This window comes from Plectropomus leopardus, chromosome 9, assembly GCF_008729295.1.
Source record: "Plectropomus leopardus isolate mb chromosome 9, YSFRI_Pleo_2.0, whole genome shotgun sequence".
In the NCBI taxonomy this organism is placed as follows: Eukaryota; Metazoa; Chordata; class Actinopteri; order Perciformes; family Serranidae; genus Plectropomus; species Plectropomus leopardus.
The window spans coordinates 11,485,375-11,513,005 of record NC_056471.1 but is presented as its reverse complement, the minus strand read 5'-3'; the positions used below and the strand labels follow the sequence as shown (position 1 = coordinate 11,513,005).

At 38.0% G+C, this 27,631-nt stretch overlaps 5 protein-coding genes across 8 annotated transcripts in view; 2 read left to right on the top strand and 3 right to left on the bottom strand.

The window, feature by feature from the left end:
- The window catches only part of bnip1a (BCL2 interacting protein 1a), a 48,100-nt gene extending 34,232 nt beyond the window's left edge, over nucleotides 1-13,868 (bottom strand). For 3 of the 4 annotated variants that reach the window (XM_042493615.1, XM_042493616.1, XM_042493617.1), the window contains exons 1-6: nucleotides 13,785-13,868; nucleotides 11,850-11,942; nucleotides 11,619-11,710; nucleotides 11,339-11,443; nucleotides 11,009-11,127; nucleotides 9,702-9,903 (exon numbers count right to left, since the gene is read on the bottom strand). In XM_042493615.1, coding sequence (XP_042349549.1) covers nucleotides 9,707-9,903; nucleotides 11,009-11,127; nucleotides 11,339-11,443; nucleotides 11,619-11,710; nucleotides 11,850-11,942; nucleotides 13,785-13,865 — 687 coding nt within the window. In that variant the 5' untranslated portion in view covers nucleotides 13,866-13,868 and the 3' untranslated portion in view covers nucleotides 9,702-9,706. Of the gene's footprint in view, nucleotides 1-8,157; nucleotides 9,904-11,008; nucleotides 11,128-11,338; nucleotides 11,444-11,618; nucleotides 11,711-11,849; nucleotides 11,943-13,784 lie in introns of those variants that run through there. The other variant, XM_042493614.1, reaches the window with a different exon arrangement.
- On the top strand, nucleotides 4,698-6,889 carry nkx2.5 (NK2 homeobox 5). Its single transcript, XM_042493613.1, has 2 exons — nucleotides 4,698-5,283; nucleotides 5,873-6,889. The coding sequence occupies exons 1-2, from the start codon at nucleotides 4,920-4,922 to the stop codon at nucleotides 6,484-6,486; spliced, it is 978 nt and encodes a 325-aa protein (XP_042349547.1). The 5' UTR covers nucleotides 4,698-4,919; the 3' UTR covers nucleotides 6,487-6,889.
- Nucleotides 13,869-14,610: 742 nt separating the features above from the next.
- atp6v0e1 (ATPase H+ transporting V0 subunit e1) lies at nucleotides 14,611-17,511 on the bottom strand. The gene is made up of 4 exons (XM_042493364.1): nucleotides 17,300-17,511; nucleotides 16,120-16,167; nucleotides 15,140-15,263; nucleotides 14,611-14,989 (listed from the first exon to the last, which is right to left on the bottom strand). The coding sequence occupies exons 1-3, from the start codon at nucleotides 17,401-17,403 to the stop codon at nucleotides 15,170-15,172; spliced, it is 246 nt and encodes an 81-aa protein (XP_042349298.1). The 5' UTR covers nucleotides 17,404-17,511; the 3' UTR covers nucleotides 14,611-14,989; nucleotides 15,140-15,169.
- A 1,536-nt stretch (nucleotides 17,512-19,047) lies between these two features.
- rpl26 (ribosomal protein L26) lies at nucleotides 19,048-24,379 on the bottom strand. Its single transcript, XM_042493601.1, has 4 exons — nucleotides 24,314-24,379; nucleotides 23,398-23,569; nucleotides 23,168-23,308; nucleotides 19,048-19,213 (listed from the first exon to the last, which is right to left on the bottom strand). Exons 1-4 carry the CDS (start codon nucleotides 24,355-24,357, stop codon nucleotides 19,085-19,087), a joined length of 486 nt encoding a protein of 161 aa, XP_042349535.1. The 5' UTR covers nucleotides 24,358-24,379; the 3' UTR covers nucleotides 19,048-19,084.
- Nucleotides 24,380-25,495: 1,116 nt separating this feature from the next.
- ppp2r2ba (protein phosphatase 2, regulatory subunit B, beta a) overlaps nucleotides 25,496-27,631 on the top strand; it is a 59,484-nt gene continuing 57,348 nt past the window's right edge. The window contains exon 1 of the mRNA XM_042492948.1: nucleotides 25,496-25,863. Within this exon, the coding sequence (XP_042348882.1) occupies nucleotides 25,785-25,863 (79 nt within the window). The 5' untranslated portion in view covers nucleotides 25,496-25,784. The remainder of the gene's footprint in view (nucleotides 25,864-27,631) is intronic.

The following is a 27,631-nucleotide window of genomic DNA, read 5'->3' as shown; positions in this document are numbered from 1 at the left end:
GTTACATTGTACTCTTAAAATCTTGCAATATACATACTGAATGAATGAGTCAGCTGTTTATGTAGGTAAATTGTTAACTCAACTTCAATCTATGAGAGCCATGCTGACTTCACTTTACACATAAAGATAACATAGAGAAATATAGAACAAACAAGTAGGGAAAATCAATGCATCAGTAAATACTAAACGCTTTTAGATTTTTTTTAAATGCATAAATTATTTTCAAAATATAAAGTTTTATTAAGCTTACTCTAAGATAATCTTGCAGACTAGCAGAACAATAAAAACTGTAATTTACAGTAACTTCTGAACTTCTTTTTAAGTTGTTAAAATGTGAAATTAACACAGTACCATGGGTGTTGAAAGATGTAAAATATGGGATAAACAATAAATATTTATCTTTGTTGTGTTTAACACTGTGGTGCCACTATGGGCTGCCCTGGTAGCTCACTGGGTGGAGCAATACCATTAAGACCTGCAGAGTTTGAGTCTGCCCTGAACCCTTTATTGCATGTCCCCTCCACTCATTCTCACGTCTTTCCTATCTCTCTCGCTATAAAAAATAAAGCAGAAATGCCAATAAAAAAAGAAAATATTCAGTCGGAAGCATTGTTTTGGTAGACGAGTTTCCATTAACTGCTGTAATTGATGGATTTAAGTTGCTGGTTTCTTGATCTAATGTTCTCCTTGTTTTGGTGTCAATGCATTCGAACACTTAAGTGTTGTAACAGGATTGGTATTCTTATTTTTGTCTCCTCAACCTATCAAAAAGTTTCAATTTTGACTGAAATTTTTGTAAATATGACAAATCAGTCAGGTGTAATCTTAGGAAAAGAAAACAAGTGACCACCAGGGAGGAAACTGTCTTTTAAAACTTTCTACAGTAGCCTTTATCATTTTCACAGGTGGACAAGACAAAGTGGTGTTTTCTCTAAACTACATAATGTCTCATCAGAAAGCAGCAGCCAGACTCTTGATGTATTCAAAACAACAGAGCACATCACTGCTTTTAGTGGCTGCCAATGAAGTTTAGAGTTTTTACTGATTTCACCACCACAGATCTTGTACTTCTGTATGAATGGAGGTGTGTTGGAAGATCTTCAAACAGGCCCCTCTGGCTGCAGACAAAAGGCATCGGGAGTGGACTTTTCCTTATCGAGCCTTGAGTCTGTCTGGTCAGGCGAGTTCACCACGTGCCCTCGTTTAAATTCTTAAAACTCACTTTCTCTCTCTTTATTTGCTAAGTTTAAAAAAGTCTTTATTTGATTTTACTTTATTTTAATGTTTTGTGCATTTATTAACTGGCATATAGGCATATTTTAATATGTCTGTACATTTATGTACATTGGTGTTTGGCCTCTCTTTACTTTAGAGCAGTATAATGTGATTTTATGTGTCCAATGTATATAAGCATGTGTATCTATGTTAATTTTACATTTTGTTACAATTATTTCAGGCTTCATCTTAATCTTCATCTTAATGTAAGTTTGGTTTTAATTTGAGCTTTTCAACAGTGCACCAGGGGTTGATAATACATCGTATTTCTCTTCAACATTTTGAAGCACTTGTTCTTCATTTTAACTTTCTACATTTCCGCCTCAACATTTCAAGGGAAAAGCTGATTTTTTTTTACTTGCTATTGATGGATGAAGTTAGCTACTCAGCATTACATAATAAAATAGAAAAGTATGTACAACAGTTAAAAAATTTAAACAAGCCAACAGCACATTATATAGTTACAACAAACACCAGCTGAAGGACCTAAAACATTCACATGGAGCTTATTTAGTGTAAGAATTCAACAGAAGACCATTCTTCAGAATGACTACTTTAACCTCTTCTTCAGTAGCCTCTGGCTCAGGCCTCTGCTCGAAAACTACATGCCCAAAATTAAAATAAGATTTCTCTGCGACTACACATTTGAATCACTTTGTAAGTCAGGTCAGGGTAAAGGTAACACTTGGGAGATTTCCTACTGAGGTTTAAGCATCGGTATGTGACTGGGTCAGATTAAATAAAGCAATAAGACAGAATAAACAGAAGATTTTAACCTTGCATAACAATACTTTATGTCCCTTTCAAATTATGCGGCTGCGGCAAAAAAAAACCCCAAAACCCTTCAGCAAACCATATAACATCTGAACCTCACCTGTGGAAATGCTGAAAAAGTGTCATGTGAATAACAGGTTAACATTTACACCTTACAATTAAATTTCTCACATGCAAAGTTTTGAAAGTGGGGAAACTGCTAAAAAAGTTTTAGATAGGCCACTGCAAGGCACTGACATTTTGAAGAGGCCAGCAGGGGGGTTATGGAGAAAGTGTAAAATGTAAACCATGTCATTCTTAACCGGATTACATCCTAATGAGCCTGTTGCACTCCAATTAGTCTAATCAGTAAACAGTTAATGGATCTAAATTACCAAAAGGCCTCCGGGACAGAGAGAGTCCATTATGAAGCAGCGTCGCGCGCCACCAGGAAGGTTTAGGAATGAGACAAAAATGTTAATTTGGGTAACACACACACGCGCGCGCGCACGGACAGACTCCTCACTCCAACACGCAACACTCAAAATACCCACTCGTTCGTGCAGCGGAAGTTTTTAAGCAACCTTATCTGACGCTTTATCTGAGTTGGAGATGTGCTGCAGAAAGACAGTTGAAAGGGGAGCGCGGGGCTGCTGCAGGACGGAGCATTAAGGATATGAAACACATGCCAGACCTGTCATGTTCAATTTACAGTTGACTGAATGGTTTACTGTCAGTTAGAGGCGAAGACGCGTTTAATTGGTGGATAATCTATCATCCTTCAGGATTAATTGATTGGATTTTGAATTTCTCTTTGCAATTAAACACAGAAAACAGCGAAGCATTAGATTCAAACCACGAAAAGCCAGTGGAAATCAATCAAGATGAAAACATTCGTCTTGTGCCCCACCCTCCCCCGTGCGTTTACTTTATTTCGCCAATTATTACAGCAAGAGCAGGGCCAGTGTTGACTCTCACTGCGCCTGAGAAAGATTTTACGGCCATTCATCAGCTCTCGAGGCGCACAAATAGTCTTTAAAACTATAAACACCATCGCTGGGTCGGAGACAGGGGGACCCATTTACCCCGTGGCTGTGCTAAACGCTGAAGATAAAACAAACGATAATACTGTCTGTCTCCTGTGACCGTCTCCACAGGCATTAATAGCAGGTTTAGTGCCAACCGTGCGGGGGGAAACACGCGTGTGCGTCATTACGCACGGTTGTCTCCTGTTTTACTGCTGTCCGGCGAAATGATTTGCACTTTGTTGTTGTTAATTCCATAAATCACTGATTGTGTGTTTAATTGACGCCGTCTTTTGCTAAAGAATGCACAACTGGAGGTGACGGCAGTGATCACTGAAATTTAAAGCGGACAAAAAATCAGCGAAATCAAACGCTTTAAAGCAATAAAACTGGGCTGTTGAAACTTTGGGTGTCATATATGACACATCTTTTGGATGACCTGGCCTGCAGCGTGGGTGGGAGTTTGTGCAGGTTTGTTGTCGTCTGTTATCACGTGCTGATAACGCAGACAGTGGCTCCAGGATCACTCGGAGGCAGACAGCAGAGTGTGTCGCTGCTGGTTTCAGGTTCCGTGTTCGGGGATCCAACCTGTTGTCTGATCCCCTCTTTCCTAAATGCTTGTCTGCTCAGTTTCCCGTGGATGAGGGACGCGCTGACACCCCCAAACCAATGCACGAGCACGATCGACTCCTGCTAATTCCTCCCTCAGTACCCTAAATGGTGCAAGTTTGGCTCCTCAGTCGTTATTACACACTTTTGATGTGCACGCTGTGAGATAAATCATTTCTCTTGGTACTTGAAGATGTGTAAACATCCGTCCTAATGCTGACCTTTTAGAATTCACTGGAAACGCGTTTGCATTGTGCGCAATGACTCATGGCTATCCTAAACCAATGCATAATATAAAAATATGGCTGATTTAGGGAAATGTTTTTTAAAATTTTATTTGGGAAAGAGAACAATGCGTTCTGTTGCATGTTTGGTCTATTTGCAGTCATTGGTAAAAGTATGCAGTTCCTTCGTGGTAACACTTAACAGCAAGTGGTTTTTTTTTATAATAGTGTTATAATAAAATACAAGTGTTACCTCCTTTACTTAAATAATAGCAGTAATACAGCACTGGGAAGATACGATACTATATATAAGAAAAAGTCATGCATAGGAAATGTTCCTTAAATAAATGCAAGTATAATTAGGAAAATATTCTTTAAAGTGTTAAAGGTAAAAGTACCCAATGCATAAAAAACATTTAAAAAACTGAAAAAAAAATAAAACTAAAAAATTCTCAGTGAATTGGCTAAATAATATTTAATTCGTTTTGTCATATTTTATATAATTTTCTTATGATTTTAATGCAAAATCTTAACTAGAAACTAAAGCTGTAAGATAAATGTGGTGAAGTAAATATTTCCCTCTGAAATGATTAAAAGTGTAAAGTAGCGTTGAAAGAAAATACTCAAGTTAAGTACATGTGCCTCAAGTACGTACTTAAGTATAGTACTTGAGTAAATGTACTTAGTTACATTCCACCACTGTTTGCAGTGATTACACACATTTAGGTCTGTAAGCAAAATCAGCCAAACCAGATATCACCTTACGTCATGAAATGGGAGTACCAGTGGCTCCAAACAGAGGGTCCCACTGGCTCCCCCCTCCCTGCGTCACCGGGAGGAGAGGGAGGCCAAGAAAAAAAGTTTGGAGACAGAGTTGACATTCAAAATGCACACTTCACTCAAGATCAGTCCGCTATACCAAACTAATACTTAAATCCAGTAAATATTACCAGGAAGGAGAGGGAGTTTGTTGACATCTTTTTTGTTACATCCACATGACAGGTTAATAGGTTTCTTTTTCCAGTTCTTGGCAATGTTTCCCAGCCCCAGCAGCACGTCCACTCCCTTCTCTGTAAAGGATATATTAAACTTGGAGCAGGGTCACGACGTTATGGTGTCTCCTCTGGACGTTTCTTCTCGTATGGACTGCTGCACCGTGCCGACATCCTCTTCCTCCACCACCACCTCTTCCTCCTGTATGCTGGCCCGTCTGAAGCAGGAGCCTCTCCGGGACATGTCCGCCTCCGGCTCGCTGTTTGGAGAAGACCTCCACGAGTCCAGGGCCGGCAGAGGCAATGCGCTCAACTTTGCGACGACTTTTTATGGGAAATCGCTCATGGAGATGGACATAGTTAAGGATGGAAAATCAGACGCATTTGATGGGAAACGAAGAAAAGGTGAGCTGATGACAGGGAGATTTTTTTGTAGGCCTGTGCAAAATGAGGCCCACTGGCTCGTGCGCTTTGGTTTATGCAAAACGCATCAGATGAACTCCATTAAAGCAATAATACTGGGAACATTTTTATCCATGTCTTTGAAACCGGAATTTTTAAATTTAAAAAATAACCGTGTTGATGTCCGCCTTTTTTTAGATCTATATAATCATTTTTTTAGAGTATAAAAGTTGCACTGACATATACGCCATCGAATAGCCTACTTTATTAAATCTATATTTTCTGTGTATTATTCATGTAAAATGTTTTATTTCTTTAGAGTTCACAGTGAATGCATCATAGGCGACCAGGGGAGCTAAATCACATATAGTGGTAGAGCTGGCATAAGCAAACGAACCTTAATATGATACAACAAATAGCCGTATGATATACTATTATTAGTATTATTAGTAGTATTATTTGCCGGTACTAGCAGTAGTGAAAATAGTGTTAATGATGATAATAAATATGCATCTAACCACTCTCGTAAGAAGTAACGTTTGCACCTTCTTAAATACATTTTCCAACTGTTTCTTTCTCTTTGCTAAATCAGAGGATTTCAGCCCGCCGGCCGAGCCCGTCGAGGAGATAAAAACCGAGGATCCGGACCGACCCAAGCCCCGGAGACGCAGGAAGCCGCGGGTCCTCTTCTCCCAGGCGCAGGTGTACGAGCTGGAGCGCCGCTTCAAGCAGCAGAGATACCTGTCCGCCCCGGAGAGGGACCACCTCGCCGGGGTGCTCAAACTCACCCCGACCCAGGTGAAGATCTGGTTTCAGAACAGGAGGTACAAGTGTAAGCGGCAGAGGCAGGACCAGAGCCTGGAGATGGTGTCTCTGCCGCCGCCCAGGAGGGTGTCGGTGCCGGTGCTGGTGCGGGACGGGAAGCCCTGCCTGGCGACAGACACAGCCACCTACAACCCCTCCTACAGTATGGGCCACATCAACCATTTCACTTATAACAACTATCCGGCTTTCAGTAACTACACCAGCCCCGGCTGCAACACAAACTATGCGTGTAATTATCCCGCAGCCACAATGCAAACTATGCAGGGATCCTCCAACAGCGGGAATTACATGAACTTTGGGGTCGGGGACTTGAATAATGTGCAGAGCACATTTCCCTCTAGTAATGGGGTGTCTTCGTTACATGGCATTAGGACATGGTAGACTCAATATCAAATATTCGCGTTATTTACTCAGTTTAACGGGATTATTTTGTGACAGCATGCATTTTTAAATGTGTCGAGACTTTGCGGAGTTTGTGTAACTTCTCTTATATTTAATTAGCCTACTTAGTTTGGTAGTTTTTCGTTTTTGTTTTCATCAAAGATATTTGTCAAAATAGTCTACACTTTTTTGTATTTATTTCCGTGACATTAACAAACAGTCGTGGCATTTAAGCAAATATTTTTCAAAAATTAATAAATAAAATAAATACAAATTTAAAAAAGAGTTGAAGCCACAGTTCTTAAAATGCTTCCTTTAAAGCGCTTTTCTTGCCCGACCATTTTTGAATTTAAAAAAAAGTTCCATCGTTAATTTTATTTTCTGACAAAATGTCAAAGTGTAATAGTAAAGCAAATAATAAAAGTAACATTTTTACCTTGAAAAAAATCACTGTATTTAACAATGAAAAAATACAATCTAATTGTAACAATTTAGACTGTGGAATATGATTCATTCTTTATGAGCTGTTGTTATTATTATTAATATTATTGACATGCTACTATTCATCATCATTGCTTTAGGTTGTGTAATGTAATACTTGGGTGGCTATTAATTCCTAAACCATTAAGAAATACATTTAAAAAAACAACAATGATAATAGAACAATTTCAAGTCTACATTATATGATATATAACAGTGAATAATTATGGATGTAGTATATAATCCATGTGTCTGGTTAAGCTGGTAATATACAGTAGATCCACATAAAGGACCCTTAGATTTGTTCAACGCTCATATGGTTTGTGTCTGGTTAAAATGTTCAAGTGGCTATTAGAAAGCTTCCTTCAATATTCTTAAACAAGGTTAAAAGGTTGTTAAAAGTTTACACTTTTTACAACCCGCTGTCAGCCGCGTGTACACACATGCTTAACGTTACTGGGACAGAGATGGCGGTGAGCCATGACCTTGACCTGTATTAAATGTTATTAAATCAGGTCCAGCAAGGAGATGTTTGTAATTACACGGAACTATGAACATTTTGATTTTTCATAAACTGTATTGCGTGTACACGTATTTTCTATACAAACGCGATCCTGGAAGTTGGTGACCTTTTCTCTGTACTTTTAAATAATATGAGGACACATTTAAGTCTCGAGTTGATGAGTTGATCCAAGATATTTCTATATTTTTGGACAGTATACTTGATTATTAAAGACTTTTTTTGTGAAACTTTTACAAGTTTGTTACTTTATTACTGTGTTGGATTTAAAATTTGAACTGACAAATAATGTTACAGATAAGTAACTGAGCAAAGCTATAGAAAAAACTACTTGAAAACAGAGTTGCAGACAATATGTCCTGTTTCTGTGTTTACGCCGTCAATGTGGTGCCGTGTACGCTCCCCTGAGAGCCCGGTCCACTTGTCCACATACAAACCCAAACACTTGATTGACACTATCATGGTACTAAATGCAAGAATAGTCCAATTTGCTTGACAGAGAGGCAGAAGCCTTGCCTAAGTGTGCAGTTATATGTGAACGGGCTCTGCCCAACTGCCACCACTTTACACAAGTAAGAGACGCTTAGGCATCTCTCAGGTCTCTCCACACATGCTCCGATGTCTCCGATCTCAAACAGCACATCCTCACATACACATGTTTGAGAAATATGTCAAACATCAAGCCAGAAGACTGTGTTTATTGATAAATCAATACTGACAACATTTAGATATATAAAATAAAGAATGGCAATGCCAGGCAATTGCAGACAGGGTAGCAAGGTCATGTAGCTCCTCTGGCCACCCTCTCCTCCAAGGTGTTGAAAAGGCAACGTCAGATAACAGCGCCACACAAACCTAAAAATATCCCTCCTCACCCTCCACCCACAGTGGAAAGGGAGAGGGAAACGGGTCGGAATAATCTGCTTTTCCGGGTCTTATCTGAAGAAAGGCAGAGATGCATGCTGCTAGATCTCTGCCAGTGTGATCACTGGCACTGACTTTTCTGAGCTTTTCTGCTCCGCTGCAGAACAGAGCCGAGCTTACATGGGCCGACACGGAGACAAGTGCGCACACTAACTGAATAAAACATAAATTTGAAGTGCATACACAAGTGCAAGCACTGCTCTGATTATCCAGCTGGTGAAACACAAACTGAGAGAGTGCAGTTGGGTTTGGATCAAAGTTAAAAGCCATTACAGTATTATAATTTCATAATATAGCATTGAGTTATCATATTACTGTAATAAATTATTCCTGATAGTAATTATACAGTTCTATCCTTATAAATAACAATTAAGCAAAATGCTTGTTTCATCATCATTGCATCACTTGCACAATGACAGGTAATGAAAAATGGTTTGGTTAAAACATCAGTTAGTGAGGAACGTATGAAGGAGGCCCCTTGTTGTTTCTGTTTGCTTCTTAAGTCCTATTTTTTTTACAAAACAGATGTCCTTAACATTTTGACTTCTAATACTACTATTGTTTTATAGCAATTAATGGATACAGCTATAGCATTGTTTTAAGGACATTCATGCCAACAAAAGCGTATTGGCACTTGTTTTGTGAAGGTCAGATTTTACTAAAATTGCATTCACATTTTTTTTTCCATCTCTAAGAGCCCATTGTGTGTCGCACACAAAGATGAGTTTCATAACCAACACATTATCTATGATCATGGCATCATTTGAAGCAAACTGAGAGGATATTTTAGGTGTCTGACAATACAATTGCGTTCTATAGTATGGACCTAATATATGATATGAAATAAAGATATGAAAACAACATTCGTACTGGGAATGTATAAAAGACTGATCGGGGTCGTCCATCTCCTCTAACAGCTGATTACATTAAATGCACTACACAGGAATACTCTCTTACTCGTCAAATATGGCCCTTTGACACATTTTGCGCTACCAACATGTACATCTTCTTTCCCAGAGGGATGAAATGTTCCCTTTGTATGATGAACAGGAGCCTTTTCACTAAATAAAACACTGCTTGGAACTACAGTTGTGTAGGTTTATCTTCACCTTTTCCGGACAATATTTCACTCTCAGCAACGTCACAGTTCAGCAGAATGAGTGGTCCACATTCCACCAAGCAGACACTCATGTGTGATGTGTGTGTAATATGACACCCAGGCAGTGAAGGTTGTTTAAATCATTTGACCATGGAAAGTACTGTATGTGGTAAGAGCTCCTCAAAAAGGTACCTGGTCTATAGGAAGGGGAACAGTCTCTTCTTCAGGATGTAGAGAACAGTGGCGAGGAAGAGGGCGAGCGCCAGGAAGATGAGCAGTTTGTCGGTGAGCTCTCTGCGGTTGTACTTGGTGATGAGTTTCCTCCCAAGCTGGATGGTCCCCGTCATGGTCTTGAATTCCTCATTGGTCTCTTGGATTGTCCTCGAGGAGGTTGCTTCAAAGAGAAAATCCGTAATTAGCACTTGCATTAAAACAAATACTGTAAATCCATTAAAGTCTTCTAAAATTAGTAGACATAAAGTTGTATGTCGACCTAAAGTAACCATGGCAATACAGTGATACAGTGAGAGGCTCCATAAACAAGCGGGTGCTCCCCTTTAATGCCCTTCTAATCTAAAAACTACAATTAACAATTACCATACAATTGTATGCCTTCATGAACTAGTCAAGTTGCAGTTTATGACCGCGGATTTTCAGACTTGTATGTAGCAATGAGTGTTGACAGTGCTTCAAATATGGATGTCACGGCAAAGAAGCCACAAATTCTAAAACGAGAATGCTTTGCACACATCTTCAACCAGACAGCACAATCTACAATCAGCACAGTTTCAAGATGACATCAACATTTCAGTGAAAAGCTTCCCTTCTGTTCCTGAGATATGACATTGGATAATCTCCAGAAAAGTGTTTTTGCAGAACATTATGATGTCACAGTGAAGTTTACCTTTCACCTTTAGGAAATAAAATGTCATCACTTTATCATTTTACACCGTTAGACATTTGTGTGACATTTTGTCATTATTTGCGTATCAATTCTTGAGTTATGGCCAAAAATAAGGTCACAATGACCTTTGACAACCAAAATCTATAAGTGGACATTTGTGCCAAATTTGAGGGAATCCCCTCAAAGCATGCTTGAGACAGTGGGTTCACAAAAATGAGATGGATACAAGGTCACGGTGAACTTTGACCACTTAATTCTCATCAGTCTATTGTTGATTCAAGTGGACGTTTGAGGAAATTTCCTCAAGGCCTGTCCACGAGAATGGGACGGACCAATTACAAAAATCTTGACCGTTGACCACCAAAATGTAATAAATTTACTGCTGAGTCCAAGTAGATGTTTGTGCCAAATTTGAAGAAATTCCATCAAGGCGTTGTTCAGATACTGCCTTCACAAGAATGGAGCGGACAACCAGAAATCGTGAAGACAAGTTCAACAACACCGTAACATCTCGAGTAGCTGGTGCCCGTGGTACTAAAAGATAATGAGTAATTTTGCCGAAACACTCTTTTTGTCAGCTGTTTCTCTTACTAACCTAATGACGTCATGGTCTCCTCGCTCTGCTGAACCTGCTGTGCCATCATCCGGCTGATGCTCATAAGGTTCTCTGTAATGTCACTGGTTGTCTGAGCCAGGCCCTCTTTGGTCATCTTCCTGAGAAAGAGATAAAAACAAGACATGCAATTTATAAAAAAGGCTTGTGGTAATTAAATGCATCCCGTAAAATGACTAGAAGGATGTAAAACTATCTATTTTTCTAATCAAAACATTGAGACGAATACACTGCCAAGACATAAAGCTGATCCCTGTCTCTTAATGCATATCGTTTATGAGACTGACTAACAAGTAAAACACATCAGCTCACCTCTGTCTCACAGCACTATCTCCTCCATTAAGAAGTGCCTGTTTCTCCATATTGTCTATGGACAGTTTGCTGGCCAGGTTGGCTTTCCTCCAACCCGTCTGGTTACTGCAAAAACATTCAAAATAAAATAAATTGACATTAAAAAAAAGACATTCTGCAAGGCAAGCAGGGAATTTTCACATGCTTCTCTTTCGCCTGTTTAGCAGGACTGTCAAAACATAAATGAGACAAAATGCACAACAGTTAATATTTATACAGGTCAGGAAATGGTAGCCTCTACCTCAGCATCTGTTTTCTGTGTCCCTCCACCTGACTCATCAAAGCTTGCTTGTCTGACTCTTTGTCCTGCTCCATGGCCATCTGCTCAAAATCCTGTCAACAAAAAAACAAAATAGCACAAAAGTGTCCCAATCAATAAAATGATAATACAACCAAGAGTGAGTGGCTAATGGGCAGCCTATGATGAGGTTATGTCATGTTTGCAGAGATGTTCACAAACAATGTTTCTTACCTGAATCCGCAACCTGAGATTGTGGAAACTCTTTTTCACTTCAGCGTTCAGTTCTGTCAGCTTGTTTTGAGGGCCCGTGCACTCATTAATGTCCTGGTGAGACATCAAAACAAGGATGAGAGAGACACGTGAATAGATGTTTTCGTCGTCAGGTGAAGTTATTAGTATCAATATGTTGCTCTCATTCATGACTGCAAAGAAACCCTGTTGGACAATCAGTGATCTGACAGCTTGAGCTGGTTTCTCAGGATGAGCTATCACTGAAAGTCACTAAAAGTACGAGGAGCATCAGTCTGTCAGGTGGTAATAATCTGTCAATATGGGCGACCAAACTTGTTTTAAAAATTAAACTTAATAGCAATTTTCCACAGTCCAAACAGATGTAAAAATTCTTTTTTTCCCCCCGGATGCACAGTTGCCAAAAAAAAGTATATTGATCTAAAACAGAGAAAACTGAAAATCTGGACGTTTTTTTGCTTAAAAAATGACTTCAACCATTAATCAATCATCAAAAACTGTCTTTTCAGTAATGGACTAATTGATCAATTTCAACTATAAGTGGCCAATTCAGTAAAATGACATTTAAAAACATATCAGATACATTATTAGCATACTCTAAAAACAGGTGTGGAAAAAAGTTAACCAAACTCAGTAAACACTGGCAAGCACTAAGCTGCTCAATCAGTAAAAAGAAAAAAAGAAAAAAATGAAGAAAAAAAAAATCGCATTTAAAAAAACCCAAAACAAAACAAACAAACAAAAAAAAAACAACATCAGCTGTGTTATTAGCATACAATACAAAGTGTGGGGAAAAAAACTGGTGACAGAAAAAAGCTAACCAAACTCGCCAAAAACCCAGGTCAGCACTAAGCAGCTTATTCAGTAAAAATAAAAATAATAAATTAAATTAAATTAAAAAACAACAACTATCAGCTGTTATTAGCATACAATAAAAAGTGTGAAAAAAATAAATAAACAATTGGTGAAAAAAAAAGATAAAACTCGACAAACACTGGTCTTATTTGAAGCATGTTTATCCTGCTAGAAATCTATATCACTTCCCTCTAACTGAGACTAACGCTACCTTCATTCATAGCATTTTTTTTTTGTTGAACATTTTTCAAATTTATACACTATATTGCACAGGTATATAATTCATTTTAAAGCACTGAAAAGGACCATTTTAGTAAAATATCCAAAACATTTTTTTAAAAAATAAAAAGAAAGAAAAATAATAAAACAAACACAACATAAAACAAAAACAATAATACAGATAACATTAGATTGTACAAGGGAGATTTAAACTAAGACATACACATCTTATTTGTTTTAATCAGATATACATTTCCCGATAATTTGGGAGGTCTTTATGGCTTTTTTGTTTGATTTTATTTTACAAAGAATCAAAGAGATATTGTAATTCAGTACGAAGCAAATGGATACTGGGAGTTGAAGCACTTTAGCTTTCTGAGTGTGATATTTTGAAGTTTGAGAGCACCAGCAGGAGAGTGACAGCCTGTATTACTGTTCAGAAACAAGACCCCGTCTCCCAAAACTGGTGTCAAACTGTTAAAACGTGTACAGACCGACAGAGACGCTTCAGCCTTCATTTATACCTCATTTGCGATACTTGAGTCCAGTTTCCCATTCGTTCACCTTCAGTTTCCATTTCACAGTTTAAATATCACCTGGACTTATTAGTATGGATTAATGTCACCAAAAAAGCAAAGTTAAATCACGTTTGCTCCTCTGGCAGCAGCAGCTCATCCTGATAAAGAGCAGCTCGAGCTGCCGGTGCACCGGCTGACTGCAGCTCAAACACGACATGTAGCATCAATGCTAACACACAACGACACGGTTCCGTGACATGACAAGCTCAAACACCGGCGTGTCCTGACGCGGCGCTACGTAATCTTACCAAACAAGTACTCGCACCTGGATGAGAGCTTTGATTTCCAAGTCATATTTGAGTATTTCTTGTTCACATATTCGGACGTGGACATCTGAGGACGCCATGTTGCCAACGTACCGAGTTGGCTCAAACTACGGAAAGCAGGAAGCCGGTTTTAAAACTTCGACTGTCGACTTTGACGGGTAAGTTTTGTGGTATTAAACTGACTGTATATAAGAAATAACTGTATAATCTCTATACTATGATGAATAACAAATATCATTCATCAAAAAAAAAAGTTTTACCAAAATGCATTGAAATTAGATACATTTATATATCCTACTGTAGCGTGTAAAACTTAACAGTTTATTATCAGCATATTTGGTAATGTAATTAAAATGTGTCATAAAAATGAAATGCTTAAAAATGGTATGTATTAACATAAAATGAGAATTTGCGATTAAAAATATGGAAGAACACTAATATTAATCTGGGGTATAATTTATGAAACGTTATCTTTTTGTTTTATCTTTTTTTTTTTTTTTTGCACAACCTAAACCTCAGGAATGAGTTGCTAAGTAACAAAAAGGTGGGTACAATAAGCTTAAACTTCAGCCTACACCTTTCAATCTATATATTTCTTTGTTTTTCCTTTAAATTTAATGCCTTATTGATTTATTATGTGCATTAGTTCTGGAAATATCAACAGGACTGATATAAAAGTGCAGTACAGGCACCCTATATAACTACTACCTACATGTTAACAAAATGAGGGGAAATCATCAGATCTACAGCAACATTACTTTTAGTTATACCAGTCAACATTTTGGCTCATTGGGCAAAATGAAATTTTAAAAAGTTATGGACCAATGCTTTTGATGATTCGTTTATTAATTCACACCTATCAAATGGATCACATCCATCACTTATATTATCAGACAAAAAGAGATCACATCAAACACAACGCACATCAACTATTTAAAGGCACGGTCATTCATATTAACAATAACAGTAAACACAATATACATCACGCATAAGCACAACAACACCAAGAGGAGGTTGCTTTAATTTAAAGTAAAGCACATTCGGTGAGATCTTTCATGAGTCCTTTGGGAATTATTTTTTGTGCAAGGCACCAGCGTGGGCATCGCTCAGTAATCACACAGAGGCCTGAGTTTAAGGCATTTCAGAAGGAATGATCTCTGGAGAAGCAAACGTCCATTAGTACGTGGCAGTGTCAATTCCTCCCCTGTAGAATTGAAATAAATACAGCATGAAAAACCAAGCCAAACAATAAAATCCATAATCTAGAGGCTACATATAAGTAGTCCATACGAGCTGCATAAAACATACTAAATCAGCTGTAGGTTCAACACTTTCTTCAGAGGAGGAAGTTTACCTGCATGGTCAGGTGTCCTGGAAAGGAAGATTAAGACCAGTGATAGTACAGGTACCAGATGGTGTCACTGGACAGAGTAGGTCCAAAAAGTGGGTTCAGCTGGGCCAGGATTGCTATTAGCCAGCTAACAGACAGACAGGATATTATGATCATGATAAAACTGTACTTTGAAAACATATCCCTTCAAACCCCGTGTTGTTGGTCACTGAATTTAGGCAAATATTTGTCATGAAAAAACATCCATCTGTTGGGATTATCACAACATCAATTGAGGGCACACATAAAGGCGATCCAGGCATTCCAAAATAAAGAAAACTAGAAAGGAAATATTAAAAAGCCTTTATTGCAATGGCTTAATCCTTAAAAGACCCAACATGTTGGCTGGTACATTTACTGAGGGCCTTTGGAAAAATAATTTAACATAGCTGCAAAACCATTTTGTCTCTACTGCGCTCTTTTACCATGCATCATGTAACATGACACCATATGCACATTTACAATTTACGAATATAAATAATTCAGAAATACTATATGCAAAACAGTGCTAACTGCAATAACAAGCTTAACGTAATTATGCCAGTAATGCACACAAATTAATATGAAGAAACAACAGTCTCCACATTATCAGATGAACAAATAGTTTATCAGTCCCAAATCCAGAGTAGAAAAGCAACATATTGTTACATTTCAGAAGTTGGAACAAGGAAATGTTTGATATTTTTGCTTAACAAATTATTTGATTAATGTCAAATGACTGTCAAACAATTTTCTGTCACTGGATTAACTGATCATTTCTGCAAATTACTATATAGATTTATTTATTGTGCCACACACACACAATACTATATGTACATTCTTATCAGTTCATCCTCCATTATGTTTAATTAAATATGTTTGATTTGTGCACATCTGTATGACATGTTTTAAAACTCATAATAACACAACATAATTTTGTAGATTTCCAGAATGATAATACTTACAACAGGTAGCAGCAAACTGCAGTTAAAACCAGCATTGTGATTATCACTCTGTGGAAACAGGAGAAAATATTTAAAAGTGGTAAATTTAGCACGTAATGATTGCATAATGTTTTTTGGTTTTATTAATCAAAGAATCAAGTATCAAACACAAAAGTAATATCAATTATTAACAGTGAAACAAGCAAACAGAGATGCCAAGGGACACTATACATACACAAAGCAAGAAGACAGTATTCATTTATACAAACAGATTAAAGGTGCAAAAATTCATCGTCTTAATAACCTCCTTGTTTTTGCTTAGATTCATTTTTAAATGTAAAAAAAAAAAAAGATTTTAAATGGTTAAATTTGGATTTGTGGATGATATTTTGCCCAAAGAAACATTGCTAGAATTAATATTCTAACATTTTAATGCTATTACATTTAATACTTCACATGATGAACAATTTATATTGATATTCTTTTTTTCAGTTTGACTACATAATAATTAACTGGGTAATAACTGTGTTTGATTTTAAAGGGCACTTCCCTTATTTTATACTACTAACAATTCCAAATATACATATTTTTCTATTAAAGTCTTTTGTAAAGCTTATCCGGTAAGTAACCACATTGGGAACAGAGCCAATATATCTGTGAAATACACTGAATATAGCCCTATTATAATCTGCTTTGCGGGTTTTAAACGCATCACAGGCCATTTATTAACACAGCACGATCTCGTGATGCGCCGACAAACAGCAGATAAGGGAAGTTGAATTAGGCACATTTTCCAGAGATGAGGTATATATACCGTTGCGTTTGGTGTTTAAATAAAAAGATATGGATCATGTAGATTCATTGTACATAAATGCCAATAGCCCCAACAGAAAAAAACAGTAATAATGATGAAGCCTCCTTCAACACACACACACACACACACACACACACACGGGTGGATGGGCTGTCAAATTAGCTTCAGTTAGCTAACCATAACTTTTACTTAATAGCGAGTAAAGTTCACCAACAAGGTTTAACTTTACAAAGTTGATCATATAATGTTGAGAAACTTAATTGAAAATCATAATCACTTAATATTCTGTACAGTTATTTGTATATACTGAAAGTCACGGGACAACATATGATAAAAACTTAGCTCTTTGTAGCCAGTCGGAAGCTAAAGTGAAGCTAACACACTCACCCTCTGTTTGGTCCTTTGGGGACAAACCAGGGAACAACTCCTCCAATAATGGCCCAAAACAGCGTCATCACAGACACGGAGATCACTAAACTTTGCTCCGCCATGGTGGTGTTTCTTCTCGCCCCAAAGTTGTCTTAGAAGTACAAACTTTTGACTTGAGACAACTTCAGTTTCGTCCAGCTGGATCCACAGAGCAACAGAGAAAAAGCAGCACGCATCACATGACCGACAACCAGAGGGAGGAAGTAAAGTAATACAGCCATGGTTGTACCAAACAGTAAAGGTAATCTTTGAAGTTTACTACTTCCACCTGTAAATATAGATGGTTTCATCTAAACGAAAAAATAAACACAAAAAACAAAGGGACACTATCTTTTGTTACGTCATAATTATATTATTCCTCTTATAATCATATAAGAGTTTGTTTTTTTTTATTAAAGACTACTCACAAAAAGCAAAAAGCTAATACTTGTCATTTTGTCATTTTTCTTAACAGTGAACATGTTTTTTTAGATTGTTTTCTGTGTCACCTTTTTGGTTTGAGGATGCTTTAGAAAAGTTTTTTTTATTCATAAATAAAGGTATCCCAGTGACAAATTAGTTATACTGCTCATTTCTCAAAAGTGCACAATTTATTGATTATTTAAGCAAAACATTACATACATAAAATAAAAAAATAATAAAAAACTAATTTTGCATTTTAGAGAAAATATACTCAATTGAAAATTTAAAACTCATTGATTTGACAGTTAGGTTGTTTAGACTTTTCAGTTTAATTACATCTTTATAGCACACCCTGAAGGTTTTTTATTTTTAGTATTCCCTCTACATTTTACTTATGTAATTGAATTTATGTTTTCTTTATTATGAAATATTGTTGTACAACCTCTGTTTTGAAAATACTTAATATGCATTCAGCGTGTCAACATTTAATTGGGAAGAGTTGTACTAAACATTAATTTGTGAAGCATATATCTGGTTTAAGTCTTACCTTTCTGGAAAGATGCAACAAGTACAAGCAGTATTTTATTCTGGACTTCATACTGGTGGTAAAAAAGTGACACCTATTGCCCATTTTGTGGAACTACAGATCTACCAGTGCCATGCAAGCACGACCAGACTCCTTTTTGTAATAAAAATGATGCATTCAAGGCTTTACTGTGACTTTGTAACACTTTAAAATAAAAACTTCCCCCCTAAGATGCACGTGGCGTTTAATTCAAATCCTTGTCACTTCTTATAATTATGGGATGCTCGTTTAAGTGCCTAAGCCTAAAAAATGAGCAATTCGATCTGTCAGACAAAACTATGAACCCACGAGCGTTTCACTCCAGCAATCAGCGGCTTCCTCCTATGACACATTCTGAGATTTCAACCAAAAGTCCAATTTCAAATAAATTCTGAACTTCTTTGTAAATATGTCTGGGCCTTTATCCATATTCAAAAATACTTTTATCTGGAGAGTTGACTTCTGCACCATCAGTTTACTAAACATTTGGCTGTTGTAAATGTAACTTTGAGCACTGAATTAAAAATGACTTCACTGGAGTGTTTGTGTGCATTTATGGGCTTCACACAGACATCACAATGACCCGTTTTTCTTCTGTAACAGGTGATGTACAACAATCTTTGACTTCAGACTACCTGAAATAAGGTATGCATGTTTGAAACAGAAAGTCCTTAACCCAGAAATATATGACAAAACTATCCAAACTCCACAACTAAAACACAAGACAGACGAAGCGTGGTCCATTTATACAGTTTATTGATAGCAAAAGATCATTTTCACTCCTGCATCTTCTCAATGGTCTCCTCCTTGTATTTGCCCTTCTCCTTTCCATCAGCGCGAGACTTGGCCTTGCGCTCCAGGATCTTCTTGCGGTCCTTGTCCAGCTTTAGCCTGGTGATGACCACCTGCAAATGGAAAAAAACAGTGGCTTTGTAAGCAAGTCATGGAAGGCTTCATTTGCAGTGTTACTTTCATTAAGAAAGGGGAAGCATAGTTTAAAATAATCTGGCAACATCACAACTAACAATAACATTAAAAGGCATGTTCAGAGCACGTTTTAATGACTAGTTATCAGTGCAAATTATGCAAAAGATTTAAGTCTACTGGTCTAACACAGACAGTTCCACACATACACAACACAGAGTCCATTAATGAAATGCAACAGGCACCATAACCAAGGCTTAAGACATGAGGTCTAATAAACTTCACAGATGCTGGGCTTTAAAAGGGCTGTTCACCCTCAAAACGACTGTTTATAAATCAGTCATCCTTGTTATCTGGAATTCATTGAGAAAACTTGTTTTTCCTGCAAGACTACACAGAAAAAGCAAACATTTACAGATTGACTGGGGACCATATTTAACAAAAGCAATCAGTTTATTATCAGCAGTATCATCTTTGTATCCAGTCGTATGCTCCGATATTTCCTAAACACATGCATTTTCACTAAAACATTACTATTGAAAACTGAACTGAAATCGAAACTTATTCACACTATCTTCAAAGCCAGACTTTAATGCTAAGGGGTTATTTTTGGCTAGATACATGTTTTGGAAGAACTGAGCATACGACTGGATAAATGAGACTTTGATTACTTCGCATGAGTAGTAGAGTTTATTAACAGATGCTTTGATGTAGTTTTGCGGTTGTGAAGTGTGGTCTTCAATCAATCCATACATCAATATTTTCACCATTTTCTGTAGAGGCATGCTAATTTTCTTTATAAATTCAAGGTACTGTGGCATGATTTACAAACTTTCATTTTGTGTGGAAGGTATTCATTAAAGGCAGTTATGTGCTCACGTTGAGCATGGAAATCTACATAGCTATGTGTATTAGGTCACAGCTTTACACAGATTGCTGTCGGTGTAAAATGAACCACTGCTGTCACTCTAACAATGATGAAGCAAACATTTCTCTACAGATAAAGATGCTACAACAAGAAAAGCAAAGGTGTAATTGATAACATGAATTCTGGCTGCATAAGGTGTGCCAAATCTAGGGCTGTATAAATTGTGCATGCTTAGAAAATAGTTAAGGCTTAGCTTATTGGAACACTGCAATTTAACAGAAACCCTCATTATTGCGATGTATCTGCTATGACACACATCCTGACATCGACAGACCAAATCACAATGGCGAGTTAGTCTAGAACTTCTGTTAATGTTCAATTTCCAAGGGCCTTTGTCAATCACCGTGGATTAATATGCTTCTAGACGCAGCTGGGCGGACCTTCAACCAGTCACATCAACAGAACATGACGTAGCTCTTAGCAATGGACGAATGCAAACTGACTACACTGTGCAGAAAAGAACTGTGAAGGTGCAGCTACAATATGTCTGAATGAGGTTTGCCATTTTTGCAGTCAAAATTAAAACAGAACTTCAACAAGGACCACGTCGCCTACAGCCATCTTAGTTGTTTTCGAAAATGCCTCAGCAGCTCTTCTCCTCACTATGCTAGGTGTGATGTCACTAATGTCGCCAGGATGAGGATGCACAATCCACAAATGATATAATGTATTTTTGTGTAAAATTTGAAAACTCTGCAAGTTGTCAGGTATTGTACCAATCCCACCCCATATCAAAGAATACGGCTCTGATCAGCCCAACCCAATCTGCCAGAGACAATAAAACAAGCTTGCAGATTTGTCTGGTTCCCGGGCTGATGGACACGAGAAAAATGAAATACAAGAAACCATTACACCATAAAGCTGCAGCAGCTTGGTGAAAAAGAGGGACAAACTGGAGGACTGGCAAGTTTGCTGCAGTGGACGTAACAATAACACAAGTCTTTTCACAGCAGACATTTTGACATGTCACAGAAAGAAAAGTACAAGTGTTGCAAACAACAACATGGGCTCAGATTTGTTCAAGCGTCTCGCTAAAGCACGAGTTTGACAGTGAGCCGCTGGCACAATACCAGAACCGAAGCATCAGAATGGAATGCAACCACCATTTAATTTACATCTGTGCTTTGATGTGTTGTTTTAAGTACTTGCACAAATACTACCTTCACTTAAAAACTTCAGTTTTGTTGATATGTTAATTGTTTGTCTGACTCTGTTGTACAGTTTTGGGGCTAGATTAAAAATGATGTCGTAATGGACTGCATTATACTGAAGCATTTGTTTACATCATTTGAATACAGTACAAACAGATGAGCGAAAACATCAGGAACACCTTTTTAATGTAATGCAAACTCATTACCCGTCTACACTCACAACGTTTAAACAACTTAACAGATTTGCACTGTGTTTTATGTTGCTTCCTGCCCTGATATCTTCAATATCATCATTGTGTTAACTCTCACCTGTACTCAAAATTTAGCAAGAACATTATCATTATGCAGTTACAAAAAAAAAAGGTTTTGCAGACTATAACTGCTACTTTTGGGTATTATCTTTTCAATCTGACAAAGTTCAACACTGCCTTAAACTTGAGTTAAATTGCTGTCAAATCCTCTTTGCACTTCCGTGTTTTCTACTGACTTCAAAATCTTTGACAAAAACATCAAGTACATATTCCTTGCGTCAAACAGTTAGTAGTTAGGCACACTAAAAATTCAAGGTGGTGACAAGAGTGCTGAAGACTGGATTATTTGATAGACCTCGTGGAAACTAAGTGCAGAAATAATGTCTTAAACTGACGGTACGACATTAAACCTATTACTGTTTCAGAGAACTTTGAGAATTATGTCCAACACATAATGTACGTAATTGTGGTAGACAAAACATCAGACACTTCAATATAATGCAGTCCAATGCAATAACACCGCTAACTACAGCCTCAGATATCACCACAAACAATGACTCTCTGACACTGCCAAGAACTCAGCAATACTTCCGTATTACAAGTCTTCAAGTCAAGCAGGGTCCGACACTTTCAAGTTAAGTGCTCTACCGACACCACCGCTTTTGCCAAGTGCTTATGAGGTTTGCCGTGCAACTTCTGAACCATGATATAAGACTGATTTTCTGGTACTTCAGGAGCACAACAAAAGCAGAGCGGGTATAGTTTTTCCAGGGAATTAATGTTCGCCATTCAACAGTTTCTGCAACACTTATTTTCATTTCACATCAGTGGCTATGTGGAAATGTGCACTTATATTCCACTGTTATGCCAAATATCACAATATTCTGAATTTGATGTCAGGTAAACAGCATATTGTGTTAAGATGAAAGGCCTTTTTATTTCTCGTAAATGAATAATTTCCAATTAGGTCATGTGGGACATGCTGGAGTTACTTGGATTAGAAGAACTTTCTTTGGACATGTATACAGCGCATCTGGAATTTGTCTCCATTTGGGTTTTTTCCAGTTTGCAACAAACAGCTGCCTGTTTACAGTCAGCTTTGTATATTTTGATCGAGATGTTGCAGAACCAACCTGCCAACACTTAACAAGGCTGGGATAGAGATGCATGCTCAAAGGAAAAGCCCATATTTCTGGTCCTAAGAAGAAACACACCTACTTTAAATTGTTCAAGACTTGGATAAACAGGTTTTTGAATATGCACAAATATCACAGCACGAACCTTTTCAAGACTGTGGTTGAAGGACTGTCTTTACGCAGTCAAACAAGCCCACCACACTAGTAGGAAACTTTAACAGCTTATTAGAAAATGTGCTTTTTTTTAGTATGAGAGCAAAAAACTGACATTTTTGTACATGCACATGTTCTCAGTGAGATGCTAATTCTGCCATTTCTCAAGTGTGAATCTTAACACGCACAGCTACTCATTCAGTTTAGATTTGCCAACATTTCAGGTGTAACCTACAGTGTCTAACAATATCACAACTTACACTTTATTTCATTTAAGTAAGCACACCTATCTACACAATCTACACAACTGTCTCACCTTGCTGGGGTGGATGCCGACATGGACTGTGGTTCCGTTGGCCTTCTCTCTCTGCACACGCTCGATGTAGATGACGTACTTCTTCCTGTAGACCTGCACTACTTTGCCGATTTGCTGGCCTTTGTAGTGTCCACGGACGACCTGTTTGTCAACAACAGAGGGTCACGCAAGTGCAACTTACACCTTATGAGACAAATATGAAAATCTTTAAGCAATCCAAACTTCGATACCTGAACTTCGTCATCTTTGCGGATGGGCATGGACCTCACATTGTACTTCTGTCGGAGCTCCTTGGACAGAGGGGAAGACATGATCTTCCTCCTGATGTGTGAGGGGGCATTGAAGTGCCTCTTGCGGTTCTTGCGGCGGGAGGATGTTACAAATGGATTCAGCTTCATGATGCTTGAGCAATCAAGACACAGAGATTATACAAAGTTAACTACGTGCACTGGTCAGACAATATGCATTTATTTGACGAAAAACTCTTTAACGGCTAAAAACATTACTCCAGCAACCAAGCAGCACGCTGCACTGTAAAAGCTAGACTCCAAAAAAGTCAGTGTAAACTTCAACTATCAACATGAGTGCTTTAAAAACACGTTTCTCTTCACGCGACCTCACTGAAACATATACAAATTTACGCCATTAATGTTGCGTCTAACGTTACTCGAAACACCCCAGTTTACAGTATTAAAGTAACATATTAGCCAGCAGGCTAGTTTATGATAACGTTGTCTTCAAAGCGGTATGCTAAGCTAGCAAAGTGACGCTAATAGGTTAGCATAATATAACAGACTGCCTGGAGCCATAGTATTCTCGATGCTAATAGTAACTCGGCAATAATGTCGTCCGGGTGATAAAGTACAGTAGTTACATGTAAAGAAAGACGAATATTTGTCGCTAATACCAGAAATCAACCACCTTCACTATCCGTAGCCGACATGCGGATACTGACGGACGTAGCAGGGACACCAAATACTGACAGGTTTTAACTACCAATATATCATCAATATGGGTTCAATATTGGCCTTATTTTGATAGTGACAATGCTCACAAGGTGTTTAGACTTTTATAGGGATATACACTGACATTACAGGGAGGATGGATGGTGATAACTTTAGTGAATTATCTGCCAGGAATTCTTACCCTGCCGTTTGCTCCTCTATGGCCGGCGGAAAAGAGACTCGCATACTACTTCCGCTGGCATTAGTTCACACTCAAGTCTCGCGAGATGTCCAAAAAAATGGGGCTAAAAAATACATATATCACAGTAAACAAAACACAAACACAAGCACTTACATCTAGTTTTTTTTAATCGACTGAAAATGTACAGAACAAGTATGGCAAGATACATATTCATAATTATACCTAAGTACAAAAAAAGGAAAAACGAAAATCGATTACTAATGAAGTGCTTTTAGGACTTAATGTAAGTCCTGAATGGAGATGTAATACACAAAACGGGAGTAATAATAATAATAATAATAATAATGATGATGATAATAATAACAATAATGTAATCAATAATAATACTAATACAACTGATAATAATAATAACAAATCATATGTATAAAATATGATAAAATAACTAAATTACAACAGAGTAAATCATTTTTGCGTTTCAATACCACATGTAGGCTGATTGTTTACTCTTAAATTCAGTCGTATCAGCCCTTACAACACTGTTGCGTTTAGTTTTAATGCTTGAATTCTACTACCTTGGCCCAAGATTTCGTTCATTTTGAATAGTTTTTATAGTCCTGCGTTGTTACCACGAGTTAAAATTGATACATATACATTTTTATAAGTCTCCTTTTCCAACCATTTTGAACAGGATTTATTTTATTTTGCGACATTAACTCTCTTTTGTTGTCCATATGAAATATTGCCACAAGATGGCGCCAAACCCAATTAATCAATATCTGGTCAGCAGTTGGAAACAAGTTTTGTGTATGATTCATCAAGTTTTGGCCTACCACACATTGCACTGTTGTCATTTTTCTATCACTGAGAATAAAGTGCTAACACTTGCATTGTAATAGGCTACCTAATAAAACAGGCCCATAACGGCAAATCACACTGACACTAGTGAATATGTAAATCACGGGTTAGTCTATTATGATGGCTTTGTCAGATTCATCTGCTTCCATCGTGGGAACAACACCATCAACATCTCTGTTATTTCTCTTTTAGCTCCAATAAGATGACACAGAGACAAGAGGGGGTGGGGGTGTTTACACCGGCAGACCACGCATACATTGACCTCCCATCCGAGAGGACAGACACGACCCCCTGTCCTGCTCTCACTCCAACAACTACATGCACAGAGTGAACTATACCGACACGGAAGCGGAGGTGCGCTGACATTGTGCGCTGTTTTGCTCCCGGGGCGGCGCGCAGTTTCACCGGAGCCTGCTGCCTGCCTGCCTGCCTGCCTGGGCTGCGCTGTCTGCCTGCGAAAAGTGATGCTGTCATAGCCCCCTGCGCCGCGGACGGAGAGCCTCTTTCCCCTCCCGCACCCCCCTGGTTCCTCTCTGGCTTGCTGTCGCGGCGGCAGTGCGGATGTGGAGCCCGCAACGCAGCGCTCTTCACCCGTCGGCAAGCATCGGAGAAGAAGATGAAATGTTTTTCCCGTTACCTCCCGTACCTCTTCCGCCCTCCGAGCACCATCCTGTCCTCCACTTGCCACACCGAAGGTAGGGTGGGACGCCGAGGGGGCTGTCACGGACTGTGAGTTGCTTACTTTGAGCGTGTGACATGAATGTTTAGGCTGACACATGCAGTGTGCATGTGTGCAGAAGTTGGATTGTCCAGTTGTGGGGCTGCAGACGTGTCACAGTGCATGAAGTTGTTGGAGCCATTCTGAGGTCTAGAAATGAGAAGAGGTGAATGAGAGGGGTTTTATGTGTGTGATTGTGTGTCTGTCTGGCTCCTTGTTTCACTCATTCTGCTTTCCTTATAGCTGGAGCTGTCAACACACAGGCCCGCAGCATGCAAGAGATGCTCAGTTTGTGGAGTTGCATGACAAGTATCTTCCATTAACCCTAAATATAGACTATTTCGTTAATTTCACCCTTTCACACTTTGTTTAGATAACCTTTCTGGCAACATGCATGGCAATATGCCATTCTGAAACTCAACTCAGGGGTGAAATTTGCTTGTTATACACCCAGTCTATACAGAGTTATTGTGTGGGAGTTGCGCAGAATAAAACAATACTGAATTGAGTGAATTGACCCCAGCTTCAATAGCAATAAATTAGTTCATAATAGGCGGTCCATTCATCTTTCTGATTGTGCTGTCAGACTGGGCAGCCCAAGAGGGTCTGAGTGTTTGTATAACCAGCCATTTACTAGGTCATAATGTGGAGACTGAGCCACTGCATTATTTAGCTTTGCATGGTTGCCCTCCTTCCTGTGAGCGCTCTGCCCTCAGCCCTCTGGCACAGGAAGGAAGACAGTGTACAATAAAGTATGTGGTGGTCATACAGGGGCCTTCGCAGCCTGTAGAGCTGACCTATATACTGTATATTCTGTAAACAGGAAGAATACATTGGAAGGCATTCATGTGCTCACTCACTCACTCACTCACTCACTCATGTGATCTTCTGCTCCATCACATCCATTACTTTTCCTTTTTTTAAATAGTTTTAGTCTCAGTTCTCCCTTTCACTTTCCTTCTGAGCAATTTTACAGTGATCAGCCTTTTAAAATATGATTAAATTGCTCTTGATTTCTTGGATAAACACACTTATCTTATGTTTACTTATCAACATACTGAATACAATATACTAAAGATTACTAATCTTGACACAAAATTCTGAATGAGGAAATACAGTTAAAAATACAGATAAAGAGAAAATGCATTTTCAAAGACCTGATCAAAAAAATAAATTTATAAAAAATAATTAAGGGGTTTAAATTAGTTAATCTGGTGTATCTAGACAGTCATAAGGAAACTTTGGGGTGCTTTTTGTGGCTAAAAGAGTGCATCAGACACTGGATTTCAGAAAGAAATGGCTAATTAGATACACCCATTTTGTCTTTGGAAATTTATTTAACAATGTGTATAAAAAAAATACCAGGGCGCATAAAACAATGTGTCAAAAACATCATAACATAATTTAAAGTTAAAATGTAATACATAAACAAACTAGTCTGTCGTATGACAAACTCTCATAATGACATGGTGTTAGCATAAAAAAACAAAAGATCATCTTAAAGTAGAGTCAGTCTAAAAGTATTATCTCCATAGCAACTGGGTAAACTCCATTCAGCGAGGAGGTAAGTCAGATGTAGTAGAAAGTTCTGGAAAACTTGAGTAAGTGGAGCTTGAGCTGATGATTGAACGGTTCAAACATATCTTTTTCATATCTAAGGCTTATATTTTTCCTGTTTTAATAGCTGCTTAGTATCTGTTGAAATTTTATGTTTTAACACTTCAGACTTGAAATACATAAAATCA